Below are 20207 nucleotides of genomic sequence, written 5' to 3' on the forward strand. Positions count from 1 at the left end.
TTGCTTTCCCTTTGCTGACATTGGGCTGGCCCATGCCTTCTGATTCTGAGGACAATCAGTTGTAAATGCACTTCACCTTATGGAAGCAGCAGCCCCTGGAGACGGAGCTGTGGCAGTTGCCTCCAGGGAGAAGAGATGATAAATGTTTGCTTTCCTGCCCCTCCGCATGCTGGACGCCTGCTGACCCCTCCTCAGAGGCCCGGGAAGTCTTCCCAGGATGGGCACCCACCGGGGCTGGGGAGGGGCAGCCTCTGTGATGTTCAGATGACAGGCAACACCTTTACTGTGCGTATGTTCCCAGTATTGCACGGGGCATCACTCATGAATCAAAATGACCCTTAGTTTCTCTCAATTTCAAATGTTACCAGAGTCCGAATTTTAGTGGCAGCTTCCAGCAGCCCTTAGCAGGGTCCTCAGCAGTGGTGCTTGACTCAGCTCCACACTGCCCCCTGCCCCTGCCTGCCCCAAAGTGAGTAGTTGTCCTGAGGACAACTGCCCCCCACCCTCCCCCAAATCAGGAGACAGTGTAGGGCTGGGTTTCTTAAACCTTAGCAAGTGCAGAGTTACTTGGAGCTTGGCTGCTTCCTCGGGGCCCCACCTGCAGAGTCTGAATCAGCGGGTGGCCACCAGCTATGCATTTATAACACGTTCCCAGGTGATGCTGGGGGATCTCTGAGCTATTGTGCCAGCATCCGCTGGGGATTAGCGCCCATGTCCACACCAAGGGGTTGGGACTGCTTGCTCTACCTCCTCAGGCCTTGAGTCTTGTCTGAGCTGAAGTGGGAGGGAGGCGCCCACTTCTTGGTCATTATGGGATCCAGAGACCAGACATTGTAAAGCGGTTGTTATCATTTATGCTGGACAGGAGTCCTTGGGAAGACGGGTCAGCTCTTAGGTCAGCTCTGAGGGGGACCAAGGGCCTCAGCCACACAGCTCACTTCTTCAGGCTGAGGGAGTCAGTCTTCTCAGGTGCTTCCCGCTGTGCCCAAAGGTGCCCAGGAGGCCTCAGATGGCCAGCCTCCTCCCTGACTGGCCCCAGGACCTTTGCACATGCTCTCCCTGCCGCCAGACTCCCTCCCTGCCCTTCTGAGTGCTGCTTCTGATCACAAGTCAGCTCCTGGCCCACAGGTCACCTCTGCAGAGGAGACTTCCCTAATCTACTGCCGTCCCCATGACTCAGCGCCCAGGGGGCTCCTGAGCCACATCGTCACTGCAGGGGCTCTGCTCCCTTGTTTCAGCCCCTCTGTCTGTGCCTGGCCTGGACTGTGAGGTATGTGGAGCAGGGATGCCCACTCTCTAGGGCATGCAGTGGGAGCTAAAATAAACTCATAGGCGATGAGTCTCAGGTGTCATCATGGCGGCGGGGCCTGCGTGTCCCTCCTCGGGAATGTCCCTCTCTCGGGGCTCAGGGCTCACCTGGCTTGGAGCCTTCATCCACGGAGCCGTTGTACACCTGGTTAAGGAACTCGGGGCGGTTGTCGTTCATGTCAATGACGTAGATGTATAGGTCGATGGGGTTCTCCACCTTGTTGCCGTTCATGTCCACAGCATGTGCTCGGAGCTAGAAAGAAAGCAACATATGCTGTCAGGGCCAGCAGCTGCCCCCAGTGGGGATGCGCCTGACCCGAAGCCTTGTGAAGCACCAAGAGCAGATCTCCTGTGACCTACAGCCCTGGGGTGGGGCGACAGAGCAGTTCAGGGACCCCTCAAGGGGCAGCCTGGGGACTGTGGGGTGGGCTTGGGATATGTCATGAGCCTGGGTTCTCTCGTCTGTGGAAATGGGAGGTGTCCTGGGAGGGTGAAACAGGGCGACCATGGGACCTGGAGGCTGACCCGAGGGTCCACGCTGACACCCATCCGTGCACCACTGATGCTGAGGACTCATGTCTACCTAGAGCAGCTGCAGAAAGGCCATGTGTGGGGGGTGGGGGCTTAGGCCCCTTGCTGCCAGGAGGCCAGGCCTGGGGGAGACCCAGAGAGGAGACACAGTGGGTCCTTGAACTGGGGCATCCACTTCGAGTCTACCCTGTTGGCCAGTCACACCCTGGCTTATCTTTCTTGGGACAGCAGAGAGGAAATGAGTCCAGAGGCCCTGGGGTGGAAGGCCCCTCTCTGATGGGGAAGGGGCTCCAGGGAGCTCCATCTGGGAACAACTCAAGGTACAAAGGGTAGGTACCCCAACTTGGGCTGAAGGGCCCACAGGGGCTCCTCAGACTCCCCTCTTCAATTTTGGATTTTTGTCTTTTATTCATTCACTCACTCATTAATTCATTTGCTCAATCAATATCTATTGAGGGCCCACCTGTGGCAGGCACTGGATGTGCCCTAGTCCATGGCTCCATGAGATCCGGGGCTGCCCTGAGGCTTCTCATACAGGAGATGGCCCCTGAGGAGACATGTGACTGCGGTGACCCATGGGGTGGGGAGGAGGCCAGGCAGGCCTCTCGGAGGAGGTGATGCTGGAGCTGAGCCCTGGGTGAGGGGCCCAGAGGACAGCAAGCATGGGGGATGCAGAGTGGCTGAGCCCCACGGGCAGCAGAGCGGGCTAGAGTGGGGCCATGGGGCCCTGAGACTAGACAGGAAAACCACACTTGGAGGTGGAAGGGACCGACCTGTCTCTCCAGACCAACACTGTGACTGTCACACAGCCGTGCCCTCATCTCTCTGTGGAAACCATATCACCCTCGAAACCAAACACACTGGACTACAGGGTCCTCATGCCAAGACAGTGCCAAGTCAAGGGTGCCCAGAGGAGCCTCCAGCAGGAGGGGTCTCTGAGCTGGGGGCCCCGCCCAGTCATCAGGCAATCCCCTTGGTGCCCTGCATCCCCAGCGGCTCTGCCAGCCTTGGGGGAGGGGAGGGTGCCATCCATGACTGCAGGAGGGGCCTTGACCTCTCCGCAGCCTCGGCCGACAGCCCTGTGTAGAATTTTCCCCTTGACACCGTGTGTTTCGGGGGAGCTCAAGGTGGGCTTCTTGGAGGAGACGATCCACGTCATCACAAGGAGACAAGCGAGCTCAGGTTCCTGGGAGCTGCAGCCTGCAGAGCCATGCAGCTGCGCCCTTCAAGACAGATCAGCTTGAAGTGTCGTGTTTAAGCATCTCAGGATGGGGTGCTGTGCGGTTGTTTCTCCCAGCCAACCGCCCCCCAACACCCCCTGCCATCGGGCCCCCGCTCCTGGAGCCCAGTTTGCACCTCCCTGCTGTGGAAGTCCTCCCGGGGTGGCCAGTGTGTGGTTGCTAAGTCGCTTCAGTCATGTCTGACTCTCTGTGACCCTATGGACTGTAGCCTGCCAGGCTCCTCTGTCCATGGGGATTCTCCAGGCAAGAATACTGGAGTGGGTTGCCATGCCCTCCTCCAGGGGATCTTCCCAACCCAGGGATTGAACACAGGTCTCCCACGTTGCAGGCAGATTCTTTACTGTCTGAGCCACCAGAGAAGCCCAAGAATACTGGAGTGGGTTGCTGTGCCCTCCTCCAGGGGATCCTCCCACGGGCAGCTGGGCCATCCTTCATCTTGTCAGATGCGGCCAGGCAATAAGGCGCCGAGGCAAAGGTGAGGAGGCTTTGAAAAAAGTAATTCTGAGCTAAAATTAAAGTTATTATCTTCTAACTAAAGTGACACCCTGGTTGGGCTGCTATCTTTAGCAGCAGGAGCAGGCCGAGTGGACTCTCAATGGAAAGTGGCTGGCCGGGTCTTCTCATCCCCCTCCAAAAGCTTAAAACAACATTTGATAGATTCTGTTGGAAATCTCTAAGAGCCCACCCACCCCTACCCTCCATCTCTCAGGCTGGACACACAGCTGCAGGCTTGGGGCTGGGGGTCTGTCTTGGTGTTGGAGACAAGAAATACTTTGTGACTTGGCAATAAAGAATGTCCTGAGACTTGCAAATCTGGGTGTTTTGTGCAGAGTAAATTTCCTGCGATGCGCTGTGCATGCCTGCCGTGTGCGGGATCCTGTTGTCTTCCATCAGCCCTGCGCTGGCTCTGGCTGGGAGTGCCCCAAGACCTCCACAGGCGCTGGCTCACCTCACTGTTCACAAGAGCCATGAGATGGGTCTGTCGGATCTCTGTTCACACGCAGGGAAAAGGAGGCTCAGGAAGATCCTGCCCAAGTTGACCGCCCGTGGCCCCAACAGCAAGGCTTCCTGAGGAAGCCATGAAGGCACCTTCTGGGGAATCGCCTCGCAGAGCAGTGATGCTCGTCTGTCTCGTGATCACAGGCTTCGTGCAGCCACCTCCAGTGACCTGTGTCCACCGTCTGTCAACTCCCTCTCAGGTGGGAGATGCTGCCCCACCCCCTCAACAGCCATGATGACAGTGGGACTCAGGACACGATTAAACGGCACCCATTGGGGGAGCAGAGAGGACTCTGGGATGTGAGGCGCAGGTTCCAGGTGGGAAGGTTACAGGGGTCACCCCGCAATTGAGTCACATCATGTCGGGGGTTGACTTTAGTGGCACGGAGACTGTCTGGGTGGACAGAGGTAACTAACATCAGAGCCCCACTAAAATCGTGGACTCTAAAATCAAAGTGATTCTCTGGCCCATGGCAGGTGAGGAATTGGGGAGCTATCTCTCAGTCCACAGCCAAGTGGGTCTCCTTTTCCCAAACGTGGCTCCTGCCTTCCCAGGGTCTGGTTTGGCGGTGCAGGGAGAGGGTGTGTGGCGCTCTTGGAATCGAGGTGCTCTTGGGGTGCCCAGGGCTGGGGGTCTTCAGAGTGCACAGTGACACTCGGGTGTGGTTCTGAGCCATTTGCACCGAGGTGCAGAAGGGAACGGGGAGGCCCAGACGGCCCCGGGATGAGACCCACAAGTCCTCCAGCTTCAGCCTCCTGTCTGTCCCACTTCACAGGAGGCAAGTGTGTGACCCTCATAGTCATTTGGGCCTTGTACTCAGAAGGGTCTGTGTACGGTTTAACGCTCAGCCATCACCATCGTAAAACTTGTAGTAAGCTCAGAGGGGCCCCCATTTCATCTTGTGCTGGACTCAGAAATTCTGCAGCCATCCTGGTCTAGGAGCTGAGCAGTTGAGAGAGCAAAGCCTGTGACTCAGAGGGGCCTGCCTGCCCCCAGTGGTGGGCTCTGTTCTCCGCCAGGGGATGCAGTATGGACAAGCCTGCCCGTGTGGAGCCTCCCTTCTCAGGGTTCACATCTGGCACTGCAGGCTGAAGCCAAGTGACGTCAGTGCCGGTCCGTAGATGACACAGGGTGGAGGCTGTGAGTGCGTCCCCTCACCTGAAGGTCTTTGTGAACATAACCCGGGAGCTGGGAGTTCCGACGCCCTGGCTGTAGCCACAGAGGCAGCCTTACCACATGCTGGGCTCTGTCCTGAACACTGCAGGGATGTCACCCTGAGTCCTCAGAACACACGCTGAGGCAGCCTGATTATTTCCCCTTTGCAGGAGAGCACGGAGGTCGGAGAGGTTAAGGGTGCAGGTCTCAGCTGCTGGGTGGGGCTGCCCAGCCCTGCCCCCCAGGTCTGGCTCCAGCTCCCTCCTCCCACAGGTGCAAATGCTCATCCCACAACGAGGAGGCAGAGCCCAAAGTGGGTCGGACACCAGGGCGGGCGGCATGAGAGCTGTGCGCCCACCGAGCTCTAGGGCCAATTGTGTGCCGCCAGGTCAGGAGGCCAAGTGGAAAGTGGTGGACGGTCCCTTTAATTGAGCCTCGCAGCCTTCACTTTCTCATGGTTTTTCCCTCTCCACTGGCAGCTCCCCATGAAAGCAGCAGTGCTCGCTCAGAGCTGCCTTTCTGCTCTCAGAGGAAGGGGCAGAGGGGCTGGGGATGCACGTCCGGAACTGGAGAGGTGGCAGTGACACAGCAGCTGCACGACCCCTTCCCCAGCAGAACTCCCAGCAGGTCACGTGGGTCCATGGCTTCTGACCAGTGGGTCCCCCAGTGTGTCCCAGACCCTCCCGGCATCACCAGGGACACGTTACCAGAGCACATTCTCGGCCCATCTGCTCCGTGAATTGCACAGCCTGGGGAGGCGCCCCGCAGGCAGGTGGGCTTTTCTGATATGGACTTGGGTTTGCATTCCCCTCCAACGCCGCGCCCTTAGGAGCCCGAGACTCACGTGGTAGGAGGCTCGCTCCTCCCGGTCCATGGGCCGCGTGACATACATCCGGCCGGACATGGAGTCGATGCTGAAGACCTCCATGGGGGGCTGGTCGGCGCCCACGCCTGTGATGCTGTATCGGATGGGGATGTCGTTGTCCTTGTCGGATCGGATCTGGAAGGGGGAGCAGACGGGGCAGGGGAAGGTCAGGCTTCTTACCGGGACCTTACGCTCATCCTGCTGGATGGCCTCACATGACGTCTCTCCCAGGGACATGTGAGGCCACAGCCAGCGCTTGGTCCACTCTGGGGACCAGAAGGGCAGGTGAGGCCAGGGGTTCACTGAGAGCCTGCACTGCATGTCTGGTGAGCCTACCAGATGACAGGGAGGAGGGGACACAGTATTCCAAGAGGAAAGGAGCTCGGCAGGGAGCTCGGCAGAGGTGAAAATGCCCACGGTAGAGCCTGAGTGATGGTCTGAAATGGCTGAGGACCTGGCACAAATGGCCCTCACGTCAAACCTCTGGAAAGACAAGGGCGAGGACACAGCTCACTGCATGGGGTTTTTAGGGAAAAGGTCAGGGCCCAAGACACTTGTGCCCCCGAGTGATCATCTGTGCAGAAAGGCAGTGGACATGTTTGGATGTGCAAAGACACAGAAAATGTCCCCTGTTCCTGCTCTGGCCCTCCAGACCTGCCCTGAGAGGGGGTCATAGCAAAGACCTCGAGAACAGGGCTTGCCTCGGAAATGCACCCCCTACCAGCATCTGAACACAGAAACACAGCCCTGAAAGATGTTGTCAACATGGTTACAGAGCCGAGTACAGGCACAGTGTTTACAGAAACTGTATATTGTGGAAAACAACAACTTAATAATGGTGAAAAGTGAAAATGATAGTCACTCAGTCGTGTCTGACTCTTTGTGGCCACATGGACTGTAGCCCGCCAGGCTCCTCTGTCCATGGGATTCTCCAGGCAAGACGACTGGAGTGGGTTGCCATTCCCTCCTCCAGGGGATCTTCCCAACCCAGGGATCAAATCTGGGCCTTCTGCATTGCGGACAGACCCTTTACTGTCTGAGCTACTGGGGAAGCCCCCAGTAATGGTGATCTGGGTCCCACATCTAAAGTAAGCTAGCAAAGCCTGAGAGTTGGGTGAAGAAACGGAAAGAGCAGAGAAAAAAGTGCACAGTTCTGTGCTTTACATGGGTTGGGGACGGACTGTGCAGACAGCACCTCACTTTTGACCAGATTGTTAGATAAATGCACGACTATAGGAGACGGCCAGGACACCCGCAGAATTACACACCAGGTGCACGTCTCTTGTTCAGATGAAGCAGAGGTCCTGGGCACGCAAGGGGCAGCTGATGGGCAGGAGATCGTGTAAGACAACAAGCTTCTCCGATGGTGAGAGATTGTAAATAAGCCACCGGGGCGTGAAAGGAATAGCTGATGGGGCCAAATTAAGATTAGCATAAACTCTGACTATACCTTTAGAAAAGACAACTTTTAAAAATCAAAGCCCAGGGGACCATGGCAACATTTTACAAAAAAAAGGACCACAACAAAAACCTCAGAAAAATTCCACAAAGCAAAATTGACCAGGACTTTTTACCAGAATAATACAATTAAAATTTAAAGATGATTTTTAAAGAGATATTTTAGAAAAACGTTCTGAAGTAACCACAGGTTAAGAATCAAAACTGCATTTAGAGGTGATTTAAAAATAGTAATGACAATGAAACAGCGAAACCCAAGGAATTTGGCCAGAGACTGAATCAAATATTTTCATCATTAAAACAGAATTACAGTGAATGAACTGAGCATTTATATCCAGAAGGAAAGGAATGACAAAGCAGGATATGGTGAACACCCGGGTAATTAAGACGAATGCAGAAATTTCTGAATCTGAAAACAGAAAAGTTGGAAGGATTGATAAATAGATGCAAGAGCTGTACTCTGGGGGAAAAAATTCATAAGAAATAGATGTACCTTTGGCAAGCTTAAGAGGAAAAAATAAGACTTAAGAAATCTATTTTATTCTTTATATTTTATGCGAGCCAAGTTGAAAATCCTGATGAACGGGTTATTTTTTGAGAAAATATAAAATTTCACAGTTGGCTGAAGGAAGAACAAACGTGAAGAGACTGCTAATTCTTCAGGAAATTCCTCGGCACAGGGCTTGAGGGTCAGGAGAGCTCACCTAGGAGGTGTTTAAAGTCTTCCATAGAAGAGGACATATAGAAAAAACACCCGCCCTGGCTTTACAAATCCTCCTTGGTACCATTCTCCTAAGACAACAAAGTAAGGTAACTGCAGAGCACTCCCCCAGGCCAGCGGAGGTGTGACGGTCAGCATGGAGACACCAGCGGGTGGGGTCAACCCACCACAGCCGCCTTCATCAGCTGAGCAGAGGGGCCAGGGTGACCAGAGAGAGTCCTGGCTAGGAGCTACCGCCCAGCAACCTCCCAAGAGTCACGTCAAATGAGACCAGACTTCCTTTGCAAACAAATTGGTTTTACCACGATTATTTGATTATCTTAGAAACGGGGATGATCATAGAGAGAAAAATTAGGTTTCAGTAGAACTCTGTGTCTTGAGATTCTAGTCCTGTTTGTGGTCTTTGAGGTTTTATTTTTTACCTGTAACTGTTACAGCTCTTACCTGTAAGTGGACTGGATTTAACTTCTAGTTTCCTCAAATATCTAGCTACATGGTTCCAGACCAATGCTTCCAATATCCTCCTGCCCTTCTGACTTGGAATCACTAAGAACTGTGCTGCTGTGCTCAGTCGCTCCATCGTGTCCGACTCTTTTCGACCCCATGGACTGTAGCCCACCAGGCTCCTCTGTCTGTGGGATTTCCCAGGCAAGACTACTGGAGTGGGCTGTTATTTCCTCCTCCAGGAGATCTTCCCAACCCAGGGATTGAGCCCGAGTCTCCTGCATTGGTAGGCAGATTCTTTACCCGCTGAGCCAACTGGGAAACACTAAAAGCGAAGCTGCCCTTTCCCCAAAGCCCTGCAAACTAAGGCTGGATGAGTGGGCATGAACTTCAGGGAAGCACCTAAAACAGCTCACGCACAGACAGCCTGGATGCCTGCTGCCGTGCCAATGACCACTCAAAACAAAACACGATTCCCCAGACAAAACACGATCCCACTGGAGGCATCCAGACCACAAAGATGCTGTGAGCGCGCCATCCAGAAATATTCTCGACTGGCTGCCTCCCACCCCAGGGCTCGGAAACAGGTCTGGTCTAACCAGTAACTGGTTTTCTTTGGCTTTCGTAGAGATGCCTCCTATCATAACCTGATGGTGCGCCTGCCCTGAAGCCTGCCCGCAACCCCGCCCCCTGAAACGAGACAACTGTTTATTGAACGGACCTCCTCTCAGGACTGAGAGATGAGTTTCGGGAGATGGAGCAGCCTGCCAGCCCAGCTTCCAAGCCTGGAAACTGCTTGGGGGAGCGTCAAAGGCAGGGATGAGGGTTAGCGCGAGGCCCTGCCACGTGCTGCTGGGTGTAGTGATGTTTCTGCTGCCGGCACTTGAGAACCACCAGCTGCAGGAGGGGCTTTCTCTCTGAGTCCCCTCATCTACCTGGAGAAGAGCCTCAGAGGGGCTCGGGTGTCACAGCCCCCCTCCCTGGAGAGGGGATTATCCATCGAGGAACATCATTGCCACTAGTCCTGGAAGGGGGCCTGGAGAAGGGCAGACCTGTCACATGACCACACCTCCCAGCTCTCCTCCGAGGGCCATCATCTTTCCTACAAGTCACTTCATCTCCCCCTTTCTCTAGGTTGGGAAGATTCCCTGGAGAAGGGAATGGCTACCCGCTCTAGGATTCTTGCCTGGAGAATTCCAAGGACAGAGGAGCCTGGCAGGCTATAGTCTATGGGGTCACAAAGAGTTGGACACCACTGAGTGACTAACACTTTCACTTTCACTTCTTCTTAAACCTGAATTCTAAGGCATCTTGGGGAGCTGCTCATTTTTCCCTGGGTCTCCCCGACGTGTACACGAGGCACGCATGTTAACAAACTTGTTTTTTCTCCTCTTGTTTATCTGTCTTTTATTACAGGGGTCTCAGCCAGGAGCTCACAAAGGGGAGGGAAGCTGGCTTTTCCTCCCCCACACGCCTAGTAGGATTTAGCTCAGAAACGAAGGACCGCTTTTTCTTGGGCAGCTGATCTCTGTAGCTTGACAACCACCACAGGATGGTCTCCACGGAGGTGCCTCAGAGATTTGATAATGAACATCCTTCCTAACTGAATTTGGACCGTTAGCACAGGCCATCCCCCTGAAAACTCTGCTTCTGAGAAAATTTGGCTTAATAGAGAACCACTTTCCTAAACCAGCAGTGACTGTTTATGTTTCGGAGGCGACCCCACCAGGGCAACAGCATGGGGGCAGGGACTCTGGCCACCCTGATCACGATGGTGGCTTCCTACCTGATACACTGGAGGGCGGGGAACAGAAAATGTGAGGAACGGTCGGCAAGAAGGAGGTGACGCCTCATCACACAGGCGTCAGTGACCTGGGCTGCTTGGGTGTTGATCAGGGCCTCCGGGAGAGGAACAGGCACGTGCACACATGGGCACGTACATATGGGCGGCGCACACATATGGTATGCACGCATATGGGCACGCATGCACATACAGGCTTGTGCACACTTGGGCCCACACACATGGGTCCTCGAAGTCTGTGAGGAATATCTTCGCTATGGCTTTCTGGGCTCCTCCTCCCTCTCATCAGGTCAGGCTCTCCTGCCCCTTGTCTGCCCTAAGCAGGAGCACTGACCATGGTCTAGCTGGACGCCTGTCTGTACCCCCAGACTCCAAGGGGCTCCCCTCACTCAATCGGTGCTGCCCCACCTCCTGCTGGAGAGAGATGAGAGGTCTTGGCCGCCCGCCTTCTGCCAGCTCTTTGGCTCCCAGTGCTGTGCGTCCCGGACATGAGGCTCTGGCCTGTCGGCATCACACATCCCCTCTCTGTCCACCAGGGATGGTCCTTCAGGCAGAACCACATCTGACCAGCCCTGTCCGAGGCATTGAGCGGGGAGGAGTTTCGACTTGGCTCCATTCCCTGGAGTCGGTTTGTAGAAAGAGGTTCCTCCCTGGACGAGCTCCCTCATCTCCAGATCTGGGGTCAGGGAGGCGCCTGCGCCTGATCAACTGAGGGCAGAAGGGAACTGAGAAACTGGGCAGAAACGCAAACCAGTTCTTCCTCCCAGGAGCCTGGAAGATTCTAGAAAGTCTGGTGAATTCAGAGGCTTGCTTTGAGTTTAGCTTAAGAGAAGAGGACGTGGGGTACACAGGAGGGCCCCCAAGGACAGCGGTTGAGCTGAACTGGATGAAGACAGGGGTGTGTGAGCCCCTACGGTCCTGCAGAGACACCGCTGGCCTGCACCCTTCCGGCCAGACTGCCCATCCTTCACGGGGAAATTTAATTATGAAACTGCTGAAAAGAACCCACCACACATTTAAAGATTTTGATTTTTTGCAAAGGATCTCATTACATCCTGACCATCAGGCCACATTCCCCTAATTCTCCAGGTGCCGATCAGCGGCGCCTCCTGAAATACACGCTGAGTGCGTCCAGGGCTCTCAGGACGCCCTCAATTCTCCCATAGTTTACCGTGTTAAGAAGAAATACTGTGTGAATGAATTCACCAGATCAGGCGAGAGCGGTTTCTCCTTGATTTGTGGCTGGAAAATGAGAAAAACATCCCAGCGGCGTCCGGCAGAGCCGTGAATAAAGAGTGGAGACGGCTTTTCCATCACCCGTCCTGGTTTTATGACGCCACCGAGAATCATGCTGTTTTGCATTTGTTATGAAAGGACAGAACAGATGGTAAAAGGTTAGTTTAAAGTGATGTCTACATTAAAATAACGTATGGTGCCTGGCCATTGTGCTCACCCAGGGACCTCGTTCCAGGGCCGGCTCCATCCTCCGGAAAGGCTGCCTGGATGGCAGGATTCCGGCAGAATCTCCCCCAAGGAGTGGGTATTTTCCTCATTTCAAATAAACTTGAAACTGGAGAAAAGTCACCCTGTGTGGTCTTGTGAATTGCAAAGGCCTTGGAGGTTTATCCCAAGAACTGAAGGAGTGGAGAGTCCTATGGATGCCGAGAAAACCTCGTCCCAGGAAGGGAAGGGACCTGTTATCCCTGGGACCCTCATTGTTGGCTGGGCACTTCCCACCCCAATTGTTTCAACAACGTCTTCACTCGGCCCAGACGGCCTGCACTGTGCGCCAGGCCCCCCTGCGCTGGACGGACATGGTCCTGCCCTCACGTGGGTCATGCACCAGACTGCACGTGAGCTCAGGTGCTCAGTCGTGTCCTACTCTTTGTGGCCCCCCCTGGACTGAAGCTCGCCAGGCTCTTCTGTCCATGGAGTTTCCGGGGCAAGAATACTGGAGTGGGTTGCCATTTCCTCCTCCAAGGTATCTTCCCAACCCAGGGATTGAACCCACATCTCCTGAGGCTCCTGCATTGGCAGGTGGATTCTTTACAACTAGCACCACCTGGGAAATCTCATGGACCAGAGGGATTAGATTTAAAAAGTGACAGCCAGTCAATGCAGAATTATAAGGTGACAATTATGAAATGGGGAGAAGACAGGGTCTGTGAGAGACGCTGGAAGGACTTGAGGGCAGAGGGAATCTTTGAGAAAGTCCAGTTAGAATTGTGTGGTTTTGTCTACTGTGGTATGTGATTCCTGGACAGGCACACACAGATAGAGCAACACACCCAAACATTTGCACAAACAACACATGCATAAGTACACATGCATACACTGATACACACACATGTGTACACGCATGCACATGACTGGATGTCCCCGCCTTTCTGCTCTAAACCTCTTGGAAGGCGATGTTATTCTGCAGCTTAATGGCTTTGCCGCTAATAAGGCCTCCCTGACCCCGTCTCTGTGTTTTAAAAGATGCTCTCAAAACCCTTAGGATCAGGATCTTCCACGAGGATGTAATTCTTTGGTGAAGTGTTTTATCTCTTTCTCTTCGTGTGATATTAAACCCAGGGATCTTCCCAGGAAAGCAGATTGCAAGCTCTCATTTTCTTTACCTGGTGGGAGTTTCGAGTTGCCGGCAGCAGCAGAGTGAAAAACCCTGAATCGTGACCACAGATGCTTCGTTCCCCACCTACCTCGGATTTGAGGCAGGCCAATCTGAACTTGGCCGTGACTGCAGCTGGCCAGGAGAGGCAATTTCTTTTAAAATCTGACTCTCATGAGAGTCCAGAGGTAAGAACATGATTACACCTAAACGTATTTCAGCTTCCGTGGCCTCACTGGTCCTCACGCCAGCTCTTGACACTGGGACTCCTGGATTCTCACGCTGACAGAGAATCTGCATTTTCTCAGGTTCTGTGTCTGTCCTCTTGTCCGCTTTGCAGGGATGGCTCCCTGTCTCCCATCTCCTTCTCCCCGTCCCCTGCTGCCAAGCACTAAGGCTGCCCCACACCCTCCTGGGCCATGGGAACACAGACACCCTGCCTGACCCCAAGGATGGCAGGTACAGGCCTAGCACCACGCACGCAGTAATCACCGACCGAACAAATGAAACAAGGACATGCTGCCCGGGGGGCGGGGGCAGACGTGCAAACCGACGGCCAGGGTCACAGCCAGGTGCTTTGGGAAACCAAAGTGGGTGGGGGGCCCTCTTCCTGGAGGGGAAACGTCTTCTCTGAGCCCAGAGGGAGGAGGCAGTGGGTGCAGAGGGAAAGGTGGGGAGGGGAGCCTGAGGGGGTGTCAGGCGTGGCAGGGTTCTAAGATCCTGGGTGGGAGGGAGAAGGTCCAGCCAGTTCCGTGCCTACTGTCTGATGGTGAAGAAACAGCAGGGAATTGTGGAGTGGGAGAAGAGCAGGAGGGAGAGTCAGGAGAGATGTGATCACCCCTCCCCAGGCACCAAGGAGGAGGGGAGGCCCACCCCCACTCCGTCCCCCTCCGGGGTTGGAGGAGGGGTCAGAATGGTTTTGCTCTAGAGACACCAGGGGGATGAGGGGCATGGTGCCACCTGGTCCCCGCCTCTGGCAGGAGAGGGAGGTGTGTGTGTGTGAGGGGAGGTGGGGAGGTGGGGGGTGAGGAGGTGGTAGTGATGGGGCGAGTGGTGGGGTGTTGGGGTGGGGTGGGTGAGCGGATGGGGTGGCAGCCTGCCCTCCACTGTGTTTATCTCGAACATCTGCATCTGGGACGAGCTCCCCTGTGAAGAGCAGGGCCCAGGAATCTCTCCTCCTCACCCCTGTAGCTCCTTAGGGATGAGTAAAGGGAAGTCCCAGGATGTCGGCCCCTGACCGTTGGGTCCAGTCCCTTCTGCAGATAGGGAGACCAGGGCCTGAGAGGCCGAGGACCGGACGAAGGTTTCACAAGCCATCGAGGTTCGAGGGCAGAGTTTCAGGTCCAGTCTTGGTCACGTTGCCTTCCTGGGGAGCTTCATGGAGCAGAAAGTGAGGCCGAGGAAGCTGTGTCCACTTGTGTAGACAGGACAGAGGGCCCAGGAGGTCTTTGTGTCTCCCTAGGGTCACTTGACCCCCAATGCAGACTCAAACCCTGGGTGTTGTGCTCACTCTGGTCAGTTCTGCAAATCTGCTGGAATTGCTGAAATGCTGTGTGTTTTAAAAAGACACCACCTCACACCAGTTAGGATGGCCATCATCAAAAAGTCTACCAACAGTAAATGCTGGAAAGGGTGTGGAGAAAAAGGAAACCCTCTTGCATTGTTGGTGGGATGTAAACTGATACAGCCACATGGAAGATGGTGGAGATTCCTTAAAAGCCTAGGAATACAACCTAGGATTAAAGCCACCATATAACCCAGTCATCCCACTCCTAGATATATACCCTGAGGAAACCAAAACTGAAAAAGACACACATACCCCAATGTTCATTGCAGCACTGTTTACAATAGCTAGAACATGGAAGAAACCTAGATGTCCATCGACAAATGACTGGATAGAAAAGCTGTGGTACATATATACAATGGAATATTACTCAGCCATAAAAAGGAACACATTTGAATCCGTTCTAATGAGCTGGATGAACCTAGAGCCTATTATACAGAGTGAAGTAAGTCAGAAAGAGAAACATAAATATCACATATTGACACATATGTATGGAATCTAGAAAGATGGTGCTAATGAATTTATTTTCAGGGCAGCAAAGGAGAAACAGACATAGAGAACAGATTTGTGGACATGGCGGGGAGGGGAGGAGGGAGAGGGTGAGATGTATGGTGAGAGTAACATGGAAACTTATGATACCATTTGTTAAATAGATAGCCAATGGGAATTTGCTGTATGACTCAGGGAACTCAAACAGGGGGTCTGTGACAGGCTGAGGGTGGGATGGGGAGGGAGATGGGAGGGAGATTTGGGAAGGAGGGGACACGGGTGTACCTGTGGCTGATTCTTGTTGATGTATGACAGAAAACCACAAAATTCTGTAAAGCAATTATCCTTTAATTAAAAAAAAAAGTCACCGTGGCTCTAAGGCCCAGGACTGGAACCTGACTTCAGCTGCTGTTGAAAGCAATCATGAAACTGTAGCTGAGTTCTGCAAGAGGCACTGTTAGCTTGCAGCAAAGTTTGATTGAAAAGCCCTCTGCCCTGGCGCTGGGCGAGCAGTGAGATCTGGCCAGGATAAAACCGGTCTTGGCACGTGATGGGGCAGACCTGGGGCCGGGGCTGAGTGAGAGTCCAGAGTCCCCCCACTCTGTTCTCCTCCCTGATACGTGAACATGACTTTAAGAGGCTTGACAATGTTTGTGTTTCTCGCATTTTACAGAATACTTTCCATGCACAGTGAAATTCAGCTTTCAATTATTTTCAATTAGGTTCTTGTAATGAGCAGAAAAATCCAGAATATGATGGGGAAAGGCATTTGTTGTGTAACATTGACACTGTTATACCTTTCCATTCACAATTACTTGGAATTTTACAAATCATGAAAAAAATCCTCAAAGTCGTATGAATATTAATAACAGCCATGAATATGTTCTTACAAAATTTGCCTGGTGGGGAAGAGTGAATTTGATGCTTCTCAAAAGTGTCCTTCAGGTTGTACCAAATTAACAAAGACAGGCAGCTTCTTAGTTCTGGGTATGGGACAACTAAAACATTATTGCTGAAGATGGGAGTGGGGCAGGGTCCACTCCTGGCTCTTCTGGCAACAGAGGCCTGATTTTCTTTGGGGAGCATTGTTCCCCATTGTCTCCGTCAAGTCAAGGTGTCAGTCAAGTCAGGGAGTTGGTCAAGACTCTCTGCCCTCGCCTGGGCAACAGGCAGGCCCATGAGCTGAGCTGGCTGGTCAGCTTGTCTCTCATGTGTGGACGCTAAGTTAAGAAAGAGTCGGGGCCGGGAAATGTGGCTGGAGCCTCCCAGTGTGGGGCCATCTCCCTATCAAGACCAGAGCACTGGGCCACCTGCTGGCCAGCCTTCCCTTCTGTTTGTGAGTAGCCCAGACACTCCTGGCATGTTCCTTGGGGAGAGGGACCTGAGTGGGTCCCCCTGTTGCATTAGGTTAAACCTCTGCCTCACCCAGATGTAGACAGAGGGGCCGGGCAGGGAAGTGCTAAGCAGAGGGCAGCATCCCAAGGTGCCAAGGCCTCCGCCTAAGCCCTATCCCCTTGGAGGCCCACCTGACCATTCCATCCTGTTTGGGGTGGGGGTCCCTACAAGTAGAGACGGGGATGGGGTTTCCATCTGAGTGGTCGCCTGCAAAGAGCCTGGAGGAACAGCTTGGCCTGGGGTCTGGCTTCAGCCCCGTCCGCCGGGGGACCCTGCACTGTGGAGAGGTAAGCCTTGGGGCAAAGAAGTGGCCTCTGGGGGCTGCCCAGGTGAGGAGAGGTCTGTCCTCTCCTGAGGTGTCCAGCCAGTCATCAGGGAGGTTTAGTGCGCCTCTTATACCTGCCTCCTCACCTCCCCAGCCCCTACATGGCCAGCGTTTTCTTGTCTAGGTTTTTGCTGACCGGCCTCTTTCTGTCTCCCTCACTGGACTGTCCAGGAGGTGCTCAGGAGAGAGGGTCATGTGGCTTTCAGCAAACTGTAATTTAACTCACATCCACCCGGCCTCTAGTGGTGTTCAGTGGACACAGTATCGGGACCACCTCCCGGAAGAGCAAGGGCTCTGAGCACAGTCTGGGCTTCCCCGCAGGTTCTTGAACTTAACGGCTACCAAGGGCTGTCATCACACAGAAGCCAGAGCGGGGGCAGCTTTCCCTCTGAGCCCCCTGGCTGGACCCCTGTGTGTCAGGGAACAGAGCCCATGGATGGGACTCTCTGCCTGAGCTGGAGAGACGGGGTGCCCAGGGCAGATGGCACCCGTGGCTGGAGTGCACTCTCAGGTCGGCCACCCGCGTCCTGCCTGGTGTCATTTCTGGTCCCCATGTGAAAAGTCAAATGTCTTGGGACTTGCCTGGGGGTCCAGTGGCTAAGACTCTGTGCTGCCAATGCAGGTTCAATCCCAGGTTTGATCCCTGATCAGGAAATGAGATCTCACATACGCCGCTTAGAGCTTGCATGCTGCAACTAAGACCTGAAGCAGCCTAATCAATCGATAAATGTTAAAAAAAAGAGTCAAACATCTTGCCAGGAATGCTTCTTCACTAATACATAATGCGTGTCCCTGCCCACTTCTGGAAGGCCCTGCGCACACGGTCTCTGACAAGATGACCCCAGACGAGATCCAGTCTCTGGGATGGAGGCTATGGCAGCCAGACCACGAATGAAGCTGGGGAGAGGCCCAGATGTGAGCCCAAGGGTGAATTTTGAATGAGATCTTGTATGTGAAGCATGTGGCCAGGGTTTTGTCCAAAGTAAGCACTCAGAATTCTTATGAGTGAGCCTTGTGGTAAGGCAAGAGCCAGAGGCTGGATTTATAAAAACTTTTACTTTGCATCACATAGGTAATTTCTCAAGTCAGGCGACAAAGGTATGAAGGAGGGAAGAAAGAAAAAAAATAGCCTCCAACTCTGGACTCCACAAGTCAAGTCAGAAAAATCTACTCTTGTGCTGTAAATGCAAACATTCTAAATGTAACTCTGAGATGAAAGAAATGGCTACTGGGTCTTAGGAGAAGCGTGGGGTTTGGAGAGACCCACTGCTTAAACATCCTTCTTGAGGAATCTTTGTGTTTGTGCTGCCGACACTCAGAAAATGTAGCTTCATCTTGTAATCTTACAAGGGTTAAGCCTGTTCTTACAATGCACATGGTCCCAATGTTATTGCACAATTTAATGGTTCTTTTATAGAATAAGAGAGAAGAGGCTCTAGATGAAGAAGGCTTTCAAATTAAAGGATTCTTTTTCTCCTTCTAAATATCCCTACAATTGGATTAAACTTGACCTGGATCTCTTGTTTGGCACTGGCTTACTATTTCTTATCAAGACCTCTTTTCTTGGAAGTTTTCATGCTGGTTAATTCCAAATAAATTAATGAGATCAGTATTAGAAATATGAACACGTGAACGCACAGACTCTCATCACAGAGGCAGACAGCTTGGCACAGGAGAGAAATGAGGGGAGTTTTGCCTCCTTAGGTGAGACCCAGGACGCTGTGATGTTACTCCCCAGGGGTCTCTCTTTTTTAATTCCTTCCCCCTCTTTACATCATCAGTTCACTTAATTCATATCACAGAGGCAGGAGAGCATCCTTTGTGTATCCTTATCCACCTCTATGAGATTCTGGAGCTACCTTTCTCTCTGAGTCATACCAGTTACCTGGGGATCCAGCTACCCAGTGGCAACCCACACTTGCCAGGACAGCAGTCAGTGGAGATGCCTTTGGACACATGATGAGACCACCCTGAGGAGCCCAGAAATGAAAGCTGCAGAGCATCACGGGATTTCTCCCTAGGGGACCTGTGACTCCCAGACATCTGCTGGAAGATTATACTGAAAAGGAAAACAAGCTGATGTGTTCAACTGTGGCAAACAGAGTAACGGTCCTTAGAGACTTGCTTCCTTCAGCAACTGCTTCCCCACCCTAAAGACACTGTCTCTTCCAATCTTTCCAATAAAACACACCATTTCCACCTAAGAAAGCTGCCCCATGACGTGGCTCCACTGCAGAGTATTTATTGACTGAACCTTACTTTGATGTAAATTTACTTCATGCAGAACAGCATGTCTTGTTTTCTTAAGACTTTGCATGAACTGGCAACATAAATGTGCTACATGTATTTATTCTCATGGTTCCAAATAAATAATTTAAGTGGACATCAAGGGATCTAGCAATTCAGCTGGGTACAAAACACACAAATTCATGGTGAAGATATTATGTCGACAGTGACAAGCATGGGTTTTGGGTGAAATAGTTCTGGGTTCAAATCCTCATTCCATTATTAGTATCCATGTGGGTAGATTTGATCTCCTTTTGGGTGTTTCTGTGAAGGCATTTTTGATGGAGATGATCATTAAATCAGTGGACTTTGAGGAAAGCAGATTGCCCTCTTTAACATGGGTGGGCCTCCTACAAACAGCTGAAGGCCTGAACAGAACAAGAGACAGACTGACCCCAAGCAAGTGGGGATTCTCCAGCAGATGGCTTCAGACTTTTCTAGATGGGCAGCTCTCCTGAGTCCCCAGGCTGCCAGCCTACATTGCTGATTTTGGTGTGAGCCACTTCCTTATATCATAAGTCTCTTTCTTTTACATCCATCCATCTATTCATCCAAAAGGAAGTCAATCCTGAATATTCACTGGAGTAACTGATGCTGAAGCTCCAATACTTCGGCCACCTGATGTGAACAGCCAACTTATTGGAAAAGACCCTGATGCTGGGAAAGACTGAGGCTGGAGAGAAGGGGATGACAGAAGATTAGGTGGTTGGATGGCATCACTGACTCAACAGACATGAGTTTGAGTAAACTCCAGAAGATAGTGAAGGACAGGGAATCCTGCTGAGCTGTGGTTCATGGGGTTGCAAAGAGTAGTACACTCTTTAGTGACTGAACAAGTTGCTAAATGAAGTCCCAGACCCTGGAATAGCTGAGATACCTTTAGGGTCCTGGCCAGGATATTGGGGACCCTGGGGCGGGCTCTGTGCCGAAGTGTGTTGCCTTGGTCGGGTCATACCCCTAATGTGCCCAAGCTCTGGGAGATGGTGAAGAACAGGGAAGCCTAGCATGCTGCA

General features: G+C 52.8%; 1 protein-coding gene across 1 annotated transcript in view; it reads right to left on the reverse strand.

Moving 5' to 3' along the window:
- The window catches only part of CDH4 (cadherin 4), a 478662-nt gene that overhangs the window by 52793 nt on the left and 405662 nt on the right, over nucleotides 1-20207 (reverse strand). Inside the window, exons 5-6 of the mRNA XM_002692260.6 lie at nucleotides 6080-6235; nucleotides 1417-1561 (exon numbers count right to left, since the gene is read on the reverse strand). Coding sequence (XP_002692306.3) covers nucleotides 1417-1561; nucleotides 6080-6235 — 301 coding nt within the window. The remainder of the gene's footprint in view (nucleotides 1-1416; nucleotides 1562-6079; nucleotides 6236-20207) is intronic.

The sequence above is a fragment of the Bos taurus genome, chromosome 13 (assembly GCF_002263795.3).
Source record: "Bos taurus isolate L1 Dominette 01449 registration number 42190680 breed Hereford chromosome 13, ARS-UCD2.0, whole genome shotgun sequence".
Classification (NCBI taxonomy): Eukaryota; Metazoa; Chordata; class Mammalia; order Artiodactyla; family Bovidae; genus Bos; species Bos taurus.